Source organism: Gossypium raimondii, chromosome 2 (assembly GCF_025698545.1).
Source record: "Gossypium raimondii isolate GPD5lz chromosome 2, ASM2569854v1, whole genome shotgun sequence".
NCBI lineage: Eukaryota > Viridiplantae > Streptophyta > Magnoliopsida > Malvales > Malvaceae > Gossypium > Gossypium raimondii.
In genome coordinates this window covers 47,284,829-47,303,644 of record NC_068566.1, presented here as the reverse complement: position 1 = coordinate 47,303,644, position 18,816 = coordinate 47,284,829, and the positions used below count along the sequence as shown (strand labels likewise).

General features: G+C 33.6%; 4 protein-coding genes and 1 long non-coding RNA gene across 6 annotated transcripts; 3 read left to right on the top strand and 2 right to left on the bottom strand.

The window, feature by feature from the left end:
* Positions 1 to 708: 708 nt before the first annotated feature.
* LOC105789295 (ankyrin repeat-containing protein BDA1) lies at positions 709 to 2,477 on the top strand. Its single transcript, XM_052623826.1, has 2 exons — positions 709 to 1,443; positions 1,605 to 2,477. The coding sequence occupies exons 1-2, from the start codon at positions 832 to 834 to the stop codon at positions 2,289 to 2,291; spliced, it is 1,299 nt and encodes a 432-aa protein (XP_052479786.1). The 5' UTR covers positions 709 to 831; the 3' UTR covers positions 2,292 to 2,477.
* A 4,001-nt stretch (positions 2,478 to 6,478) lies between these two features.
* Positions 6,479 to 10,370, bottom strand: LOC105789299 (uncharacterized). Its single transcript, XR_001132269.2, has 6 exons — positions 10,074 to 10,370; positions 8,076 to 9,354; positions 7,687 to 7,966; positions 7,532 to 7,610; positions 7,371 to 7,445; positions 6,479 to 6,880 (listed from the first exon to the last, which is right to left on the bottom strand). It is a non-coding gene; the product is annotated as an uncharacterized LOC105789299 (long non-coding RNA).
* LOC105789294 (monooxygenase 2) lies at positions 6,667 to 8,747 on the top strand. 2 transcript variants are annotated; one of them, XM_012616625.2, is made up of 6 exons: positions 6,667 to 6,878; positions 6,979 to 7,125; positions 7,407 to 7,472; positions 7,549 to 7,711; positions 7,783 to 8,014; positions 8,110 to 8,747. In XM_012616625.2, the coding sequence occupies exons 1-6, from the start codon at positions 6,667 to 6,669 to the stop codon at positions 8,619 to 8,621; spliced, it is 1,332 nt and encodes a 443-aa protein (XP_012472079.1). In that variant the 3' UTR covers positions 8,622 to 8,747. The 2 variants fall into 2 exon arrangements, with proteins under 2 accessions (XP_012472079.1, XP_012472081.1); XM_012616627.2 differs by lacking the exon at positions 6,667 to 6,878 and having other exon boundaries at positions 7,399 to 7,472.
* A 1,234-nt stretch (positions 10,371 to 11,604) lies between the features above and the next one.
* Positions 11,605 to 14,902, top strand: LOC105789296 (GTP-binding protein YPTM2). Its single transcript, XM_012616630.2, has 8 exons — positions 11,605 to 11,618; positions 12,838 to 12,910; positions 13,233 to 13,280; positions 13,377 to 13,424; positions 14,222 to 14,293; positions 14,384 to 14,539; positions 14,613 to 14,716; positions 14,806 to 14,902. Exons 1-8 carry the CDS (start codon positions 11,605 to 11,607, stop codon positions 14,900 to 14,902), a joined length of 612 nt encoding a protein of 203 aa, XP_012472084.1.
* Positions 14,903 to 16,155: 1,253 nt separating this feature from the next.
* On the bottom strand, positions 16,156 to 17,718 carry LOC105789913 (phospholipase A1-Ibeta2, chloroplastic). Its single transcript, XM_012617218.2, is given in 2 exon segments — positions 16,156 to 16,267; positions 16,270 to 17,718. Coding segments are annotated over 2 exon segments (1,476 nt in total). The 5' UTR covers positions 17,672 to 17,718; the 3' UTR covers positions 16,156 to 16,193.
* Between the last annotated feature and the right edge of the window lie 1,098 nt (positions 17,719 to 18,816).

Sequence of the window (18,816 nt, the reverse complement as noted above, 5' to 3'; positions counted from 1 at the left end):
GTAAATGGATTCTGTAATGTCATTGCTTGAAAGCCTTTCTTTTGATTGATTGTTGCCACCACTGTTTAACAAGTCTCTCTCTTTTTTCTTTTTTCTTTTTTTGGTTTTTTATTATGAATTCCCAAAGTGGAAAGGTGTTCCATTTGTGTGTCTTTTCAATGTTCTTTTCTTTTCGGAGAAGTTAAGGATTTTTCGCGTCTTGTTAACAGTGTTTGAGTTTTTAAGTTCGTCCTGTTCCTATTGAATCGGCTAATATTGGGCATTGGGTATTTTGTTTAGTTAGTGAGTTGAGCTAGTGGAGAATATTTGTATTTTTTAAATGTTATAATTTCAACCCTTATTAAATGATAATAGTTAAATATATTAAGTTAACTTTTATTATTTTTAAAATTTGATGCCGCATATATATTATCATATGATAGTTTGTCATTTTCACGTATTGTTTATTAAAATTTGTTAATGAATTAACAATCGTCATTTACAACAAGATTTTGAAATTTGAAAAATATAAAAACTTAGAATGATTCAATTGGATAATATAGGCTGAATTTACAAATGTACACATAATAGAGGACTAGTAATTGAATTTAACTGCTATTAGGGTCACAATAAAAATCTTAAAATTTGGAATTTATAAATACTAAATCCCCAACTTAGGAAATAATAGGATAATTTAACCTTTTGTCTAATTTTGGGAGTTCTCTTCAGCCTTTTTATCTCTTTGGGTTTTTGTTGTATATATATCTATAGGATACTAAGTTATCATGTGCTGAGGCGAACTTGTGGTTAGGCTAGCAGTCGAGTAAGTTTGTAGTTATTATTCTCTCAAAAATGATGAGTACCAATTTGATCATTAATGCTGCAACCAATGGAGATATTGACGCCTTATATGAACTGATAGCTGAAGATCCTCATGCTCTGGACTATTCTGATTCACAACCTTGCGTTCTTACTCCTTTGCATATAGCTGTAGCAGAGGGGAATACCAATTTTGCCTTAGAGATCATGAAGCTTTACCCATCTCTTTCCAAGAAGCTAGACCCAAGTGGGTGGTGCCCCTTCCACGTTGCGTTGCTAAATAACCAGATCGCGACTGTGTTTCGGCTACTAGAGACGGAGCCAGACCTTGTCCGTCTCAAAGGAAGGGAGGGTCTCACTTCACTGCACCTTGCAGTTGGATCGCTTGACGGGATTAAGCATAACCTCTTGCGTGAATTTCTAGCGGTTAGCCCTCTTTCCATCACCGACACCACCAATCGGGGCCAAACGGCTTTGCACATCGCTGTCAACAACGGAAATACCGAAGCTTTAAAGGTTTTATTGTCGTTTCTTCGAAGGTCAATGTATAGAAACGCACTATACTGGGAACACAAAGTCCTCAATTGGAAGGACGAAAATGGTGAAACTGTATTGCATGTGGCAGTGAAGAAAAATGATATTGAGGTGATTTGATCAACTCTTTTTCCTCAAATCTAAATTTTCATTTCAGCTATATATGCATAACAAGATTATATCTACTTTAATTTGAATAATTTTAGTGGAATGATAATTATCTTCTTCAATAGTAATAGTGCAGATAATTATTGCTAAATTCTACCGTGCAGGCTGTGAAACTGTTACTAAATTGTAACATCAAAGTGAATGCAAGAAACCTACATTCTTACACAGCTGTGGACATTGCTATAGAAAATAATAATTCAGAGGTGTTAAATGTTTTAAACAAAGTAGGGGCCAAAGATGGTATTTTAATTGAGGAGATGAAGCAATTAACTTTGGAAGCAAAGCCTACGCTTCTCGATAATGTGATACGGTTCGTAAAAGGCCAGAAAATAGATATCTCTAGCGAAACACGTGATGCTTTGCTAGTGGTGGCTGCACTGGTTGCAACAGCCACTTTCCAAGCGGTTCTCAGCCCGCCGGGTGGGCTTCGACAGGCTGACAGTAGTGACAATGATTCACTTCCGTTCAGCAAGGTGGGGAAGGTGGTGATGAAAGAATGGTTATTCATAATTTTCTTGATTCTTAATGGTACTTCATTTTGGGTGACAATCATAACCATTTATCTTTTACTCCCAACTGGGTTTTATGGTCAGCTATTGACTCTACCCTTAATTCTCTTCTCTATTACCTACTTGTTCTGCTCAACAATCATATCACCAAGCCTCGTTTGTGCCATTGTTAATTTCAGCTTTTTCATATTTTGTGTGGCATTATTAAGTTTAGGTGTTGTGCTTGTATCCAATCGTTCATTGTTGTCCTACATCAAGAAATTATGGCCCCGTTGCAGATAGGATGATTTACTTGCAGATTTGGAGTTTGTTGCATGGAACCTCCTCATCACTTGTTTTGTGTTGTGTTACTATGTCTATGACATAACCTTGAAATTCTATTGCTAATCGTTGAATAATGTATTGTAATTGAAGTTTGTATTCAATGACTGTGATGGGAATGGATGAATTTAAGAAATTGTTGGCATATTCTGAAGGGTTAATATTGACTTATATTCTAATAAATGCCAAAAAAAAATTATGAATAGATCAATTTTTAGAAAATTTACGGAATAGGCTGATTTTATAAAAATACTTTCAATTGAAAGTGTTTTAGGCAAAATGCAAAAAACGCTTCCAACTGGAAGCACTTTCTGCCACATCAACATTAAAAGTGGTAACACTAATACTTTTTTTATTTTTCGGTGGCACCAAAAAATTAAAAAAAAAATATTGGTTCTACCACTTTTAATATGGCAGAAACCGGCTTATTCCTATAAAATTTTTAAAAATTCACTTAATCATATAATTTTTTATTTTTTTATTGGCATTTATTAGGATATAAGTCGTTAATTTTAGTACTTTATTTTAAATTTATGGTAAATTGTTGGCATATTTTGCTGCAGCGTAGCAATGGAAATGTTACTTATAGCACCACTGTGATAAAATAATAACTAGTCTTATTTAGAATACACCCATTTGGAAGGGGCCAATTGAAAGCTTGCATTTTCTTTACTTATACACATCCAGCAGTTGGAATTTTTTAAGACTAAAACAGACGACCAAAGTGGGCTGGCCGTGTGACTCAGAGCGATTTCTTTTGGAATCATTAATTGTCTTGTATGACTTCTTTCATTTCAATCATTAACCATAATTGTCAACATCCATTTTTTTATTTTTCCATTTCAGCAATCGTTTTTATGTATAAAGTTTACAAATAAGTTTGAATAGATGATGTGTTTATTTATAATTAGTATAAAAATATTGATGATGGTGAAATTAGATATTATAGTGATACTGTAACGTAAAATCAAAAAAAAAAAATTAAACGCATCGCATCGCACCTTACTTTACCATCTACTAAAACCTACCCTTATTAAAGAAATGAAGCTGACTCATTTAAAAATTTTAGTATAAAAGAATTAGGATAAACTTTGAGAAACAACAATCTTATATATATATTCCAATTCAACCATTTTGAACCAATAAAAGATGTTATATAATGAATTAAGTATGACTTAGCATGTACTTTGTAAGCTAATCCAACCAGCTCTCTGTGCCTCAAAGAAAGATAAGAAGAGATTGGAATTTCACAGAAGAAAGACACATATCTGGCTTTGAGATATCTCCTATAGTTTTGGCCTTATTGGGAAAGAGATATCTCAACTTGCTTTGAGGTGAAGCATTTTGGCCTCTATCAACAGTTGTAATTAAAATTAAATTTGATCGAGTTGGAATGCAGGACCAAATCCACTAGAACCACATGGCACATGAAATATTAGCATAATTTAACCATCATAATCCTTTCTTCAATAGGAATAAGATAATCATTGCTATATTCTACAATGCAGGTTGTGAAATCGTTACTAAAGTGTAACATCGACGTGAACGCAAAAAGCCTAGAAGGTTTAACAGTTCTGGACATTGTTGATGGTGCTAATAATAATCCAGACATGAAAGATGTTTTAATCCAAGCAGGAGCTACACATAGTCATGTAATGAACACCAACGATATTAATTCTATTCCTTCCATGAAGCAAGTAAGTTCTGAACCAAAGCCTATACTTCTTGATAATGTCATACGGTTCCTAAAAGGCCAGAAAACAAATATCTCGACCGAAACACGTGATGCTTAGCTAGTGGTGGCTGCACTGGTTGCAACAGCCACTTTCCAAGCGGTTCTCAGCCCACTGGGAGGGCTTCGACAGGCTGACGGTAGCGACAGTGATTCACTTCCGTTCAGCAAGGTGGGGAAGGTGGTGATGAAAGAATGTTTATACATAACTTTCTTGATTCTTAATAGTACTTCATTTTGGGTGACAATCATAACCATTTATCTTTTACTCCCAACTGGGTTTTATGGTCAGCTATTAACTCTACCCTTAATTCTCTTCTCTATTACCTATTTGTTCTGCTCAACAATCATATCACCAAGCCTCGTTTGTGCCACTGATAATTTCAGCTTTTTCATATTTTGTGTGGCGTTATTAAGTGTAGGTGTTGTGCTTTTATCCAATCGTTCATTGTCGTCCTACATCAGGAAACTATGGCCCCGTTGCAGATAGGATGATTTACTTGCAGATTTGGAGTTTGTTGCATGGAACCTCCTCATCACTTGTTTTGTGCTGCGTTACTTTGTCTATGACATAATTGTTGAATAATGTGTTGTAATTAAAGTTCGAAAGGATGAATTTAGAAAATTTAGTAGTCATTAATTATGATGTATGAATGTACAAAATTAGTAACATGAATGAATATATAGAATTTAAAAGTCACTTGGAACATCTATATAAATGATTGTAAGTGATGAAGTTAATGTAAGCAAAAAATATATAATAATTTCGTATTCTAATCTTGAGTGTATCTTCATTTTATCATCGCTAGATTTTCTCCAATGAAGTGGTAACTGAAATTAGAGATCCTTACAAAGAAAATATATCTGAGAGAGAAAAATTGAAGTGACTAGTCATGGTTTTCACGAGTAATTTATCAATCAACAATACATTCTATAGCGATGTTCAGGTTCCTGTTTCTGAAGGCAAAAATTATAAGTATTAACTTCCTTGAATGTCTTGAAATTAGTAAATGAGGGCAGCAAAAAACTACAAGATCCAAACCCTACTTTTTTGCAGTGTTTACAAAATGCCACTATGTGTATAGAAAACATTGCATGACTAGCAACGCTTTTTAAAAAGAGACACTGCAACTTTTGCCAACCTCTTTTATTTGCCGCGTTTTTCAGGACGCCACAAATACATTTAGCGAATTTTAGAAATGTCACAAATAGTTTTTATTTAAATCATTGAGGTGCTAAGTTTTTGTTTTAAAGTTCGACTAGTGAACTCCAAACGATAATTTGACGTACAGCACGGTGGATCAGTACACATCGACGAGTAGAAGAAGATACTTTAGATCAAAGTCGATCTAACAGTCTGTTGCAAATCGGAGATGAAAACTATTTGGACTTTGGTCCGTAAATTCATAACATTCAAAGTTATTTTATGAAAAAAACGGAATTGTAGAAGAAAAGGGGAATGAGAACTTTCGAAGTTCGATGGTGTAAGCAGTGCGGACAAAGAAGGTCAACTAGTTTAATAACCCAATGACTTAAATAAAAACTTTCGAATAGTTCAATGATCAATTTTCACAATTTAGATCAAATTTATTTTAAGCCATTCGAATGTTATAAATCATTCAAGGTTTCTTCAATCAAATTTGAGACCAACGTTTAAGCTATTATTCCTAGGGGTGAGCGTTCGATCGAGTCGAGTCGAATCGAATCGAATCGAATCGAATCGAGTGAAAAATTTTCGAGTTAATCGAGTTGACGATTCCTATTTTATCATTCTAACTTGAGTTGAAAGTTTTTCGATTCAAGTTAAGTGAAATGAAATTCAAGTCGAATCGAGTAAAATTGTTCGAGTTAAATTAAAAAATTAAACATGTCAAATTAAAATCTTGTTACATTATAACTAATTACATGTTAAAGCACATAAATTTGAAACAATGTATATTTAAAACTTTTTCAAACCAAATAATAATAATAAAATACTTTAGTATGATAAACTTGAATCACTAAGTAACTTATTTAGGTCCCAAAATTATTATCCTAAAAAATTTTAATTTTTAACCTTCTTTATATATTTTTTAAAATTTTTAAAAATATAAATTTTAGAATTTTATAAATATTTTGAATTTTAAAATTTTTTGTATTTTTGAAGATTATTTTGTATTATTTTATAATTTTATTAAGAGACTAATTTGCTCAATTTCAAACTTGACAGGAACTAACTAATCTATTATTCTAACTATTCGAGTTATTTGAATTGAAAATTTTAACTTGATTCGAACTCAAGACTCAAATTATTTATTCGAGTTGACTTGAATAACTCAAAATTCAAAAACTTTTTTGATTTCTACAAATCGAAACTCCATCATATTTCAAATTCAAGTTTGAGCAGTAGAATTTTTTATGTTTGGATATGGTCAACTTTGGAGAATTTTCTATATCAAAGTATCATTTTTTTTTATCAAAAAACATGGCTCAACATGAACCAACAAGATCCTTTCATCTCCTCCACTTATTTCCATACTTAAAATCTTATGTTTTTTTTTTTTTATTCTCCAATCTCAAAAAACAATCACAAAACTTCCCAAACTCATTACACTCTATATCACCATGGCAATGACCACTTCCCATATGCCACGACCTTCTTTCTACAATTCTCAGGGTATCAGATTTTCACAGAAACCATCATGGTTCCGAGCTCAACCCAGAACCAAACTCAACCCCTCAGTCAACATTAAAGCTTCAGCTGGTGTACGAAAAGAAGATATCGTCATCGTCGGAGCTGGGATTGCTGGTCTCGCCACTGCAGTGTCTCTTCGCAGGTCTGCAAAACAAAAATAGAAATTTTTGCCATTTAATTTGTTTTCATGTTAAGAGATTAAAATCATATATATATATATATATATATATATACATAATCAGGCTAGGGATTGGGTCAGTGGTGCTTGAGCAAGCAGCGTCACTTAGAACTGGTGGAACCTCACTTACCCTTTTCAAGAATGGGTGGCGGGTATTGGATGCCATTGGTGTTGCTGATACTCTCAGGGGCCAATTTCTTGAAATTCAAGGGTATATATGTCAATTTCACATGCTTCTTGCTAATTCTAACGGATATTTATATAAAAACCAAACATTCTAAAGTGAGTTTAGCTTTAACGAATTTCTCTGTACTTTAATAATAAAAATTATAATAAAATTATTAACATTTTTAATATTAAAATATAAAAACAAATTTAACTCCTAATATTTATTAAACTTCATTAAGTACGGGGACTTGGAACCTACGTTTTTAGACCTAATTAGTTATGGCTTACCATATTCTGAACTTGTTAATTGCATCAGCTGTGCAGGATGGCGGTGAATTCAGAAGATGGAAGGGAGTTACGCTCCTTCAAATTCAAAGACGAAGATCAAACGTAATGAACATTCTTTGGAGACAATTGTTTTCTTTGTTTCGACAAACTAATATTCGTACCTTTTTTACTTTGGCAGCCAAGAAGTTCGTGCTGTGGAGCGGAGAATACTACTGGAGACGCTTGCCAACGAGTTACCACCTGAGACAGTTCGGTTCTCTTCCAAGTTAGGAAAGATTCAATCGAGTGAAAATGGTGAAACTCTTTTGCAACTTACCAATGGGACTACGTTGCTTGCAAAGGTTAGTAGACCTCAAGTTTCAACGTTGCTGTGTTGAAAGAAATTGGGTTATTGAATATGTTTCTTCAACAGATTGTTATCGGTTGTGATGGAATTAGATCTCCGATAGCCAACTGGATGGGTTTCTCCGAGCCGAAGTATGCAGGATATAGTGCTTTCCGTGGACTTGGAGTTTATCCCGATGGGCAGCCATTTGCAGCAAATGTTAATTATATCTACGGAAGAGGTTTGCGTGCTGGATATGTCCCCGTGTCTCCTACAAAAGTTTACTGGTTTATCTGCTATAACAGTCCCTCCTCTCCAGGTTTTTTTTCGATCTTTTATTTTACTTTAAGATTCAATCATAAAATGAAGTAACGAATTACCTTATAACGACCCTTCTGACATGGCTTGTTGCAGGTCCAAAGATTACTGATCCAGCTTTGCTGAGGAAGCAAGCAAAGGAACTCGTAAACAACTGGCCTGAAGAGTTAATTAGATTGATTGATCTCAGCCCAGATGAGACAATCAGTAAAACCCCGCTTGTTGATCGTTGGTTATGGCCGGGTTTAAGCCCTCCTGCTTCAACCGGCAAAGTAGTGCTGGTTGGAGATGCTTGGCATCCGATGACTCCCAACCTCGGGCAAGGTGCTTGTTGTGCTTTAGAGGATTCTGTGATACTGACCAGGAAATTAGCTAATGCAATTAAATCTGGACCAGCAGCCATAGAAGGTGCTCTCAGGGCATATGGAGAAGAAAGATGGCCTCGGGTCTTTCCGTTAACCGTACGGGCAAATCTTGTTGGATCACTGTTGCAGTGGGATAATCAACTTGTCTGTTCTATTCGTAACAATATTGTCATACCTAAACTAGTTAGACTTGGACCAGTGCTTGAACACACAAATTTTGAGTGTGAGCCTCTCAAAGCATAAAAATGTAAAGATTTCAAGACCATAAGTAGCAAGAAAGAAAACAAACTATATATCATTGCCATTTGAAGCTGTTCTATCCATCATTTATTAATTAAACATGAAATTACAGAGCTTTCTTTGACAAAATGAGCAATGTTACTTGTCCCTAGTCGAGCATTTGTCCAGATATAACCATACAACCAAGTCGAATTCAGTGAAGAAAAGCGCATTGCAGATTATAGAAATGGAAAATATGCAGCACATTATATGATTCCAGGAGTTCCATTACCTGCCACAAGCAGATTCTCCACCCGAAATAGTTGAATCTCATCGTCGTACCTGCAAATCGATACTCTGGCACCAATTCAAGATTCAAGTATCCAATAGCATTAAAAATTACTGGGAAATTGTTGAAGTTAATATTAAACCAATGACCATAACTAGCAAGAATGAACAAATAGATGTTTCTCATCAATTGAAAATACATTAACTTTCATCTTGTATACATTTGACATTGAAAAGTGCATTAAATCATCTGCATTGTACAAAAACAAAAAATGTTTTTTCAGTAGCAAATGAACTATCTATTTGAAAAGAACCCGAGCTACATTCCATTCTTTCACAACCTCACAGGTTATGTATATACCACTTGGTTTGTTGAATTGAAGCTCTTAACAGCTTCAATTTTTGAATCAAGTTGCCCCATGCACAAAAAGTACTCTTGATTTTGATATCAATCTTCAAACCCTTGATTCTGCAGAGAATTTGATCATCTTAGGCTTTAAAGCAACACTAAATCAAACACAAGACTCTATAGTCTAAATTTGATTTTTAACTACTATGTTACTCGGACTCAGGTGTGAGTGTCGAATATGGTCTGCAACCGGGACCAGTATAGTTAAGACTTTCTAAGATTTTCTATGTTACTCAGACTCGAGTGTGAGTGTCGGCTATGATCTGTAACAGAGACTGGTTTATATACACTTTTCTAATATTTTCTTCACATTTGAAGGATCTTTAAAGGTCATATCCCCATAACCATATGTTGGACATGAGTTGTCGGACACGAGCAAAACAGTCTAAGCTTAATCTACCTGATATCTAACTTTAATCTATCTAATATCTGCTACTGAAAATCAGTAAATGTTATCAGAATTCATGCATCTAAATTTTAAAAAAGGGCCTAAAATAACTTAATAACCAATAAGAGGATTTAAAAGTAGAAAGCTAACCAGTTCTTATGCCTTGGCAGATCAATAAAACATACAGATATGGCTAATAATCAAATCACACCAATTCAATACTCTTAGCATCTCAACCAAATAAACGCAAGTTGTTTATTTCACTAACTTAGAACCAAATTTTCAAAAACCTAGATCGTAGACAATCATAAATAGCACATTGAACTAACTTCTCACAATCAATCGAAGAAAAAGCAGAAAATATATGAAAAAGAAGGGATGTTTTTGAAACCTATGCTGGAGAATAACCAAAGGATGAAACCGCAAAAAACGAGAACGAAAGGGATGATGTGGACGGCGTTCTCAGCAGATCTAAGGTGGGACCTTTCTTTCTCGGCGGCGCGTGAAAGGGGGTTATACATCGGAAGTAGTTGTTTGTCCAAGAAAACCGTCTCTGAACCATGTTGATTCGAACTCAGTGATTGGGAATCAGGTGAGTCCAAGAAGAGCTCGCTCGAGACTCGGTTACTGCATGAGGATCGAAGCATCTTTTGGATTCTTTTCTTTTTCAGACAAACAGAGAGTTGGGAGATTCGAAAAAGATATGAACAAAAATAATTTATATCTTAATTTCAGAGAAAAATATGGGTTAAATTCACTGTAAGTCCTTAAACTATGACTCAGATTATAAATTGATCCAAAATTTCAAAACATTCTAATTGAACCCTTGAATTTCTAGTACAGTATCAATTAGATCCTTTCGTCAATCTAGCCATCAGCTTGGGCGTTAAATACTAGCTCAAATATGAACTTGAGCATATTTTAAATAATTAAATCAAATTATAAACACATGTATCTATTATATAAACAATTTGGACCTAACATATTAGATCTAAGATACGTGTATGTGTATTTATAATTTGCTCCAAATATTTTAAATATGTTCCACGTCAGATCCAAATTGACATTTAATACCAAAATTGATGGTTAGATTGACAAAAGGACAGAATTGGTACAATATTGATATTTTGAAATTTAGTTAGAGCATTAAGTTTATAAACCAATTTAAAATCTATACGATAGTTTGAGGATGTTTGATGAAACTAACCCATTAATATAACATAAGTATAATACACGTGGTAATCTTTTGTTGGTCTCATTGCTACATCACACTCTCTCTAATTTCCTAAAAAATATTAAACAAACAATTAATTATAAATCGATTCAACCATTAAATTTTTATTGATTTTGAGTAGTTCACTTAAATATGGTTCAATTCCTTTGTTTGGACCAATAAATCGATCAATTTTTCATCCAATCAATCCAACCGACTAGTGCGGTATAGCTCCAATAACAGTGCCTCAAACAATATTTTAAAAATTGGATCGGATGATGAACTAATTATAGTACTAATTCTAAGTTTAACCGCGAATATAACAATAATGAAAAAAACAATTAGAAATTTCATACAAATTAACAAAATAGTTAAAATTTTAAAAACAATTATAAATTGAATCACCGATTTTTCCTAATTTTTTGTTTTTATCGTTTCGAGCAATTTATTCCAAAACTTATTTATTATTTTACCCGAATCAATATACTAGTGGATTCTCAATCCGATTGATCCGATTCCAACAACATTCTCAAATTAATAATTCATTAATTAAAAATTGGAATTAAAAAAAATCTAACTTTATTTCTTTATTTATAAAAAACAAATATTCCCCCATTGATCTTTCTTTTTTTTGTTTCAATTTTCTCTTTCTCCGGCGACGATCGGAAATTCTAACTCGTGACTCAGTATATTCTAACTCGTCGCCAGCATGACTCCCGAATAGTAAGTTCCGATTTTTTTTTTTCAAATCTTAGAAAGAAATCGTTAATTATCTTGGATTTACGTTAAATCAGTCATTTTTTATTGTCGATTGGCTATGTGAATCAGATCCGATTGCATTTTTGTTTCCGATCTGTTTATGTAAAATTTTATTTTTAGCACTAAATTTAGCTTAGAAATGATAATATTGTTTGTGAATTCTCAAGTTAGGTAGTAATTTTAACATATTTCCAAGAAATTTAGGCTTAAAGGATGGAAATCGTTGCTGCCAAAAAAAATTTATAATTCAATGTTAATACAGTCCGGTACGAGAAATGAAAACTTGTACCGATTAAATCTTAGTTCGATTGGTATGGGCATTGTTGTCAGTGTAGGAGTACGTAGGTTCGAGTGTGCTAAAATGCATTATCCTCTTATTTATGGGGAAGGGGCTATGGATAGTTCTAGACATTATGTCAAAAAGAACAGATATGATCAGAATCTATAATGAGATTGTTAAAAAAATATTATTTGTTAGGGTAATTCTATAGAACTTAATTCACTAGTTCTATAAAATGAAGAACGATCCAGTTCAATTTAATGAAAACGAAATATGATTTATTAGAAGTGAAATACTTTCTAGAACTTAATATATAATTTCTATGTTTAATTCTAAATAAATAAATTGTGAACTTCATGAATTCGTTGTTCTATAAATAAACTCCAGCAACAAAATTGCTCTAGTTCTTCTCAAGTTTGAAATTGAGCAAATTAGTCATTTTCAATAAAAAAAAGTTAAAGCAATTTAATTCCGTGAATTTCAAAAGTGAACAACTAAGAACCATTAATCCCGACGTTAATATCTTCTATTAATTTACATAGTTTTGATTAACATAATAACAAATTTAGCTTTCAGTGTTTACAGTCATTTGGTCTTAATTCTAAAAAGTCTAACAAATTCAGCCTCAACATTTACACAAATATTGCAATGTTGAGGGATAAATTTATTAAATCGAACTAAATTGATAGAATATATAAATTTTGAGAGCTAAATTTGTTATCACATCAATCACAATTAAGTACAATTGATGTTGATAGGAATTAAATTGCTTTAATTTTTTGAAAGGACCCTCAATATATAAATTGAGAGAGATTGGAGAGGTTTTTTTAGCGATATATTAAAATTTTGATTTTTTTTCCTTCTTTTAATATCTTGAATATTGTTTGTTTGTTTAAATGGCAGTGATTATCTATTTAAGCTTTTGCTTATCGGAGATTCTGGTGTTGGGAAATCATGTTTACTTTTGAGGTTTTCTGTAAGTGTTTTTTTTTTTTGGTCTTAACTTGGTGATTTAGTACAGCTTTGATTCTTTTGATTCATTTTTGGGGAAGGCGTAGCTTAGGAGGTTGTCATGGCACTTAAAATAAAAAAATTTCTATTTAGGTCCTTTTAAAATTTTAAATTAGTAAAGATAAAATTATGCTTTGGACTCTTTAAAAAAGATAAAATTTGATCTAATCCTTTAAAAATTATAAATATATAAGCTATTAAAATGATGAAATTGTACTTTTACCATCATAAAAATTACAATTTAACTTCGACCCCTAAAAATATTTTCTAACTTTACTCCTGAGCAGGATGATTCATATTTGGAAAGTTACATCAGTACCATCGGTGTCGACTTCGTAAGTATCGTCTCAAGTATATGTGTATGCATTCGTTTGTTTATTTTTAAGCATTTAAATGATAAATTAATTTCGAAATCTTATTCCAATCTGCAGAAAATCCGTACCGTGGAACAAGATGGAAAAACCATCAAACTCCAAATTGTATGTCTTTAAATTCGCTACCTATGTTTTCATATTTCAATTGGGGTTCATTCTTATAGTTCTAGTTAGTCCTGTTAATTGAGTGGAATAGGCTGGTTTTGGATCGAAATATTTCATATTTTAAAATTGGGTTAAATCATTTTTTGAGGTTTGAACTTGGCAATAGCTTTCATATTGTGTTAATTTTTTTGTCCAAAATAGTGCTTGAACTTGACAATTATTCGCATATTGGACTCTGAACTAGGCAATTGTTCTAATGTTAGGGCTTGAACATTTTTTTGTTCAGCTTTTTCTTCAAGTAAATATTGAGACTAACTTGAACAAAAAAAAGTTCAAGCCCTAATGTGAGAACAGTGGTCAAGTTCAAATATTAACTTAGACAAAAGTTTAGGCCCCAATGTTAGTATAATTGCCAAGTTCAAGACTAACTTAGACAAAAAAAATTAAATTTAAGCCCTGATGGAGGAATACTTACTAAGTTCAAGTCACAAATAGTGCATTAACCATTTAAAATCTTCAAGTATTTGGGTTTTGGCTTATGGTCATTTAGGTTTGTTATGTGGATTTTTTTAGTCAAAATTATTTTGATTTCAGATCATTTCGATTATTTTTTCAAGTCATTTTGGGTTTGGATCATTCTGATTTTGAATTATATTTGAGTTCTCTTGTTGATTTTTATGATGAAATCAAGTTGTATGAGGGTTTGGTTGAATTTCAGAGTTCAAAATGACATTTCTAGTTGTTTTAATCATTGTTGATTATTGATTTCCTTTTCTTGCTTGTTTCTAAATATACAGTGGGACACTGCTGGCCAAGAACGTTTTCGGACAATTACTAGCAGCTATTATCGTGGGGCCCATGGCATCATTGTAAGTTGCATATTTCGGATTTTATTTACACTTTCACTCCCTTATTTTCTTTACGCACGATTATATTCATGTCGGTTACATACTCGACAGATCGTTTACGATGTGACAGACCAAGAGAGTTTCAACAATGTGAAGCAATGGTTAAACGAAATCGACCGCTACGCCACCGAGAATGTGAACAAGGTTTTAGTCGGGAACAAATGTGACCTATCGGCCAAAAAAGTTGTCTCCTATGAGGCAGCTAAGGTAAACTTCTCGAACACATATGTCGAAATTTGATATCAGCTTTAGGTATCAGAACTTGTTTTCCTTCCTACAGGCTTTCGCAGATGAACTCGGGATACCTTTCATGGAAACAAGTGCTAAGAATGCCACTAACGTCGAAGACGCTTTCATGGCCATGACTGCTTCGATCAAGAATAGGTACATGCACACACGCGCGCGCGCACAGAGGCACATGCACTCTCATTTTTCGAGTTTAACGGTACTGATCTCTTTACGGTTATTTACAGGATGGCAAGCCAACCGGCCATGAACAATGCTCGGCCTTCGACCGTGCAGATTCGGGGACAGCCCGTGAATACGAATTCTGGTTGTTGCTCTTCTTAAAGAAAACTAGTTATAGAGAGGGCTTATGATGTTTCCTTAGTGTTTCTTTTGTTGCATGTGGTAAAAACTAGGCCTATTTAATGCTTTTTGATCTGAAGGTGGTTGATTTTCTTCTATTCTTTTGTTCAATTTTACTTTGCTAATTTTTTTTCTTTAATTGTATTCCATTTTTTTGACTGCATTTGTACAAAAATAGGAGTGATTGTGAAAAAGCAGTATTTTGCTTGTAAACATTTGGATAAAAAGGGTAAATTACATCCAAGGCACTGAACTATGATTAAGTTTACATTTTGGTCACTTAATAAAGTTATAAAATGGACATTAAACTATTCGAAAGTTTTCATTTAAGTTGTTAAATTATTCGAAAGGTAATTTATTTAAATTATTGGGATGTTAAGTTCTTTTTTTTTTAAAGTCCGGCTAGTGAGCTCTAAGCGATGATTTGATGATCGGTGTAGTGGATTGATACTTATCAACGAGTAAAAAAATATACCTTAAATCTAAGTTGATCTAACGTCAATATCAAAGATCGGAGAAGATGCAATTTAGATTTTGATTCACAGATTTGTGACATTCAAAGTTGTTTCATGAATAAAATTGAATTGCAAAAGAGAAAAGGAATGAGAGCTTTTAATGGGTGCAGGCGATGGAGACAGAGAAGGCCATACAACACCTATTTTAACAGCCTAGTAACTAAAATGAAAATATTCAAATAGTTCAGTGACTGCTTTTTAACTTTTTAAAGTTAAGTGATCTAAATATAAACTTACTAATAGTTTAGTAACTTTGGATGTAATTTAAAAAAAACTAAAATCCTAGAAAAATACAACAAGAAAACCCTAACCAAATCCAGTCCCCAAAAACCCTAGCAACCATCTTTTCGCCACCAAGCTGGAAAAAAGAGAGGGAGAGAGCATTGAGGAACAAAGAGAGAGGCTATTGCAACTAGTCCAACTGAATGGCTGCCTCTAGTGTAAGCCATGCCACGGTGAAGCCCCAAAAATCCAATGCTGGAGCCGTTATGGCACCGGCTAGACCACCAACCAAAAGAGCACCAAAGTCGAATCATCGGCTACAACAACCACCAAACACAATATCTAGTACGATGACACTAGAATCTATTGATGTGTAGGTCCGGTGAAACCCTAGAGAGGCATTAATGTCATAACACCATGCACCAACCAAAAAAAAAAACAACAAATAGAGTCCAATGAAAAGCAAAGGCCATTAAAAGAAATGGATGAATGGTCATATCTGTGCAAGGTTTTATCTTTTTCATTTTTTTGTTGCATTATCGAGATGGGCTAGGCAAACAACCAGGTATAGGGACATTTAACCTATCCCTATCAAGGTTCAAACTTAAGCCTTGTGTGTATACAATTGTTTCACATTTGATCTTTGTTCATTAACCAATTTCACTAAACTTCTCTTCGCATTTGACCTAAACGGACAATTTGACGATAAAAAACCATCCACCAAATGTAAATAAGCCTCCAAATCGTGACAACATGCTACGTCAGCATCTGGTTTCAAGTAAGGCGACATTTTAGTATCGACCTTCAGTTCCGTCCCGACATGGGTATATGCCCATGAGTTATTGTCGCCAATAAATACACCTGGAACCCTAGTGATCAGATCTTGATTATTTACAATTCGTAACACTTTAACGTTTTTTTGATTAAGTCGCTGGACAAAGCTTTTGTTACCGACTCGAGGCCCTCCGAACGAAAAGACCGCGACTGGCGGCACGTGAGGTGCACATGAACTTATCTCATCAGCAACTAAAAGAGATAGTGCTGCCCCAAGGCTATGCCCTGTGATTGTAATACTTAAGGTTTCACCTTTATACATTTCTATCAATCTTTGTACTTCTTGAACAACTGATTCAGCTAAGCTAGGCACGTGAGCTCCACGTGTTTCGTTTAAGCTCAAGAACCCACATTCAACCCGTTGGTTCGAGTCGTCTGAACCCGGGATTCCAACCAATTGAGCTCTAAAATTCTCGGTCCATTCAAGACACGTAGCGGTTCCACGTAGAGCAATAACAATATCCCTCCTTCCCATACGTTGAATCTCTCGTCGGTCATCACAAACCGCTACGAATCCGATCCAACTAGACCGTTGGGTCATCCACCCAAGATTCGGAGCCATATCGTCAACCCATTTCGGTAATCCAACAGACGACGTCGCATAAAGGCTCTTCGTCACCTTATATGACCTATCAGGCAACGCCACGTGTCTCGGTAAAGGAGCTTCGTCGACCGGCATGGCCGGGTTTGAATGAAAACCATGGTAAGCCGCTTGAACGAATTCCCCATATCGAACCACTTCTCGCCGGAGATTCTCATCGAGCGGGTCAAGTAAACCGGACCAATCATTACAACCGTGATACTCTCTCCAACGTGAACCGAGATTGTTCCTCGGAGAATACTCCATGGTTTTCGATAAAAGCCTTTGAAGCCGATTCAAGTGACTCGGTGACATTTCTTCGGCGGCTTTCATTTCCGGTTTAATATCCCAAAGCTTCAGCCCTTCGAATAAACCCTTACGTTTGATACTGATAGACCCATTTGTGAGGGGTTTGTTAACTCGGTCTGAGTCGGTTTGGTTCGTTTTCTGAAGGAGTTTTTCGAGGTTGGAAAGATGTTTCCGAGTTGACTCAGTCGACAATGAGTTAAGAGGTGATTTCCGGCACTTGAAGCTTGCCCGTTTGGTTTGGAAAACGAGCAAGTTCTGAGCCGGAACGGTCGAGTTAACACCGATCTGCATGAAGAAGCCAATGAAAGAGGAAAACGAAAGCAACTTCCTTAAAACAGCTAAAGGGAGAACCGAGTAGGATGGAACATGTCAATCACAGTATTTATAGAATAACATTTTCAATGAATACCCTCCCTTTTACTTCATAATTACATAAACAACCTTCCATTTATGAAATAAAAGTCTTTTATTAGTATGTTAATTGTTAAGTTAAAATAATTTCCTCCTTTTAGTTTTTGTATCTTTCCATTATACAATAGGAATTAGATTGAATTGGTTAGTCAAATTTATTAGTTTAGAAATCGAATGCAAATAATAAAGAGATTAAATCGATTTTGGGTGAATCGAGAAACTAATAAAAATTAAAAATTTGGATAAAATTGACGTTTGAACTAGTTAAATCAATTTATAAATCATTTATTTAATTAGTGTTAGATTAACGGTCGAACTAATTGAATCAATGACTAAAGCAATAGTCTGATTTTTAAAACATTACTTTTAAAATTTCAATTTTGACTTGAATGATATTGTTTAAGTTCATCAAGTTAAATTATGATACTTTCAATATTTATATTATTACATTAGTAATACTATATCTATATTACCTTATTATTTTCTCAAATACTTACAACAAAATCACGTCTTAATTATAATAAAGAACTAATACAGAAATTTGAATAAATAATAGACATGTGAATCGATAGGTCTAGATTGAGTTAATATATTAATATAAATCACGTCAGATCAAGTTTTAAAACCTTTTATAATTTTGATTTAAGTTTGTTTTAACCAGAATCATTTTAAGTTTAGATTATTCAAAATTTTGTGGTCAAAGCTTTTTTTTAATTAAGTATCATCAAGAGATTTTGAATCATCTTACATTATTTGTTCAAATCCTTTTAATTCTAGATCATTTTAAATTTGAGTTATCACGAATTTAAATTTTTCTTAAATTTGGGTTAATTTCGATTATGGGTTAACTTATCGAATTTGAGTTCTAATTGATTGGTATTTTTTATTTTATTTTTTTTGGTTAATCAGAATCCATAAATGTAGGACGAATGAAATAATGTTCCAATGGCAATTATGAAAATAGGAGATGTTTTATGGGTTAGAATAAAGAGATTGACCATTTCTTATATTAATCCTTGAAAGCT

Excerpts from the sequence above, each read along its gene's own strand:
- LOC105789296 (XM_012616630.2), top strand. Across the intron at positions 14,540-14,612 it reads TCTCCTATGAGGCAGCTAAG|GCTTTCGCAGATGAACTCGG; the intron begins GTAAACTTCTCG and ends TCCTTCCTACAG. Across the intron at positions 14,717-14,805 it reads ACTGCTTCGATCAAGAATAG|GATGGCAAGCCAACCGGCCA; the intron begins GTACATGCACAC and ends GGTTATTTACAG.
- LOC105789295 (XM_052623826.1), top strand. The coding sequence starts at position 832 with ATGATGAGTACCAATTTGATCATTAATGCTGCAACCAATGGAGATATT. Across the intron at positions 1,444-1,604 it reads TGAAGAAAAATGATATTGAG|GCTGTGAAACTGTTACTAAA; the intron begins GTGATTTGATCA and ends TCTACCGTGCAG.
- LOC105789294 (XM_012616625.2), top strand. The coding sequence starts at position 6,667 with ATGGCAATGACCACTTCCCATATGCCACGACCTTCTTTCTACAATTCT. Across the intron at positions 7,473-7,548 it reads TTCAAAGACGAAGATCAAAC|CCAAGAAGTTCGTGCTGTGG; the intron begins GTAATGAACATT and ends TTACTTTGGCAG. Across the intron at positions 7,712-7,782 it reads GGACTACGTTGCTTGCAAAG|ATTGTTATCGGTTGTGATGG; the intron begins GTTAGTAGACCT and ends TTTCTTCAACAG.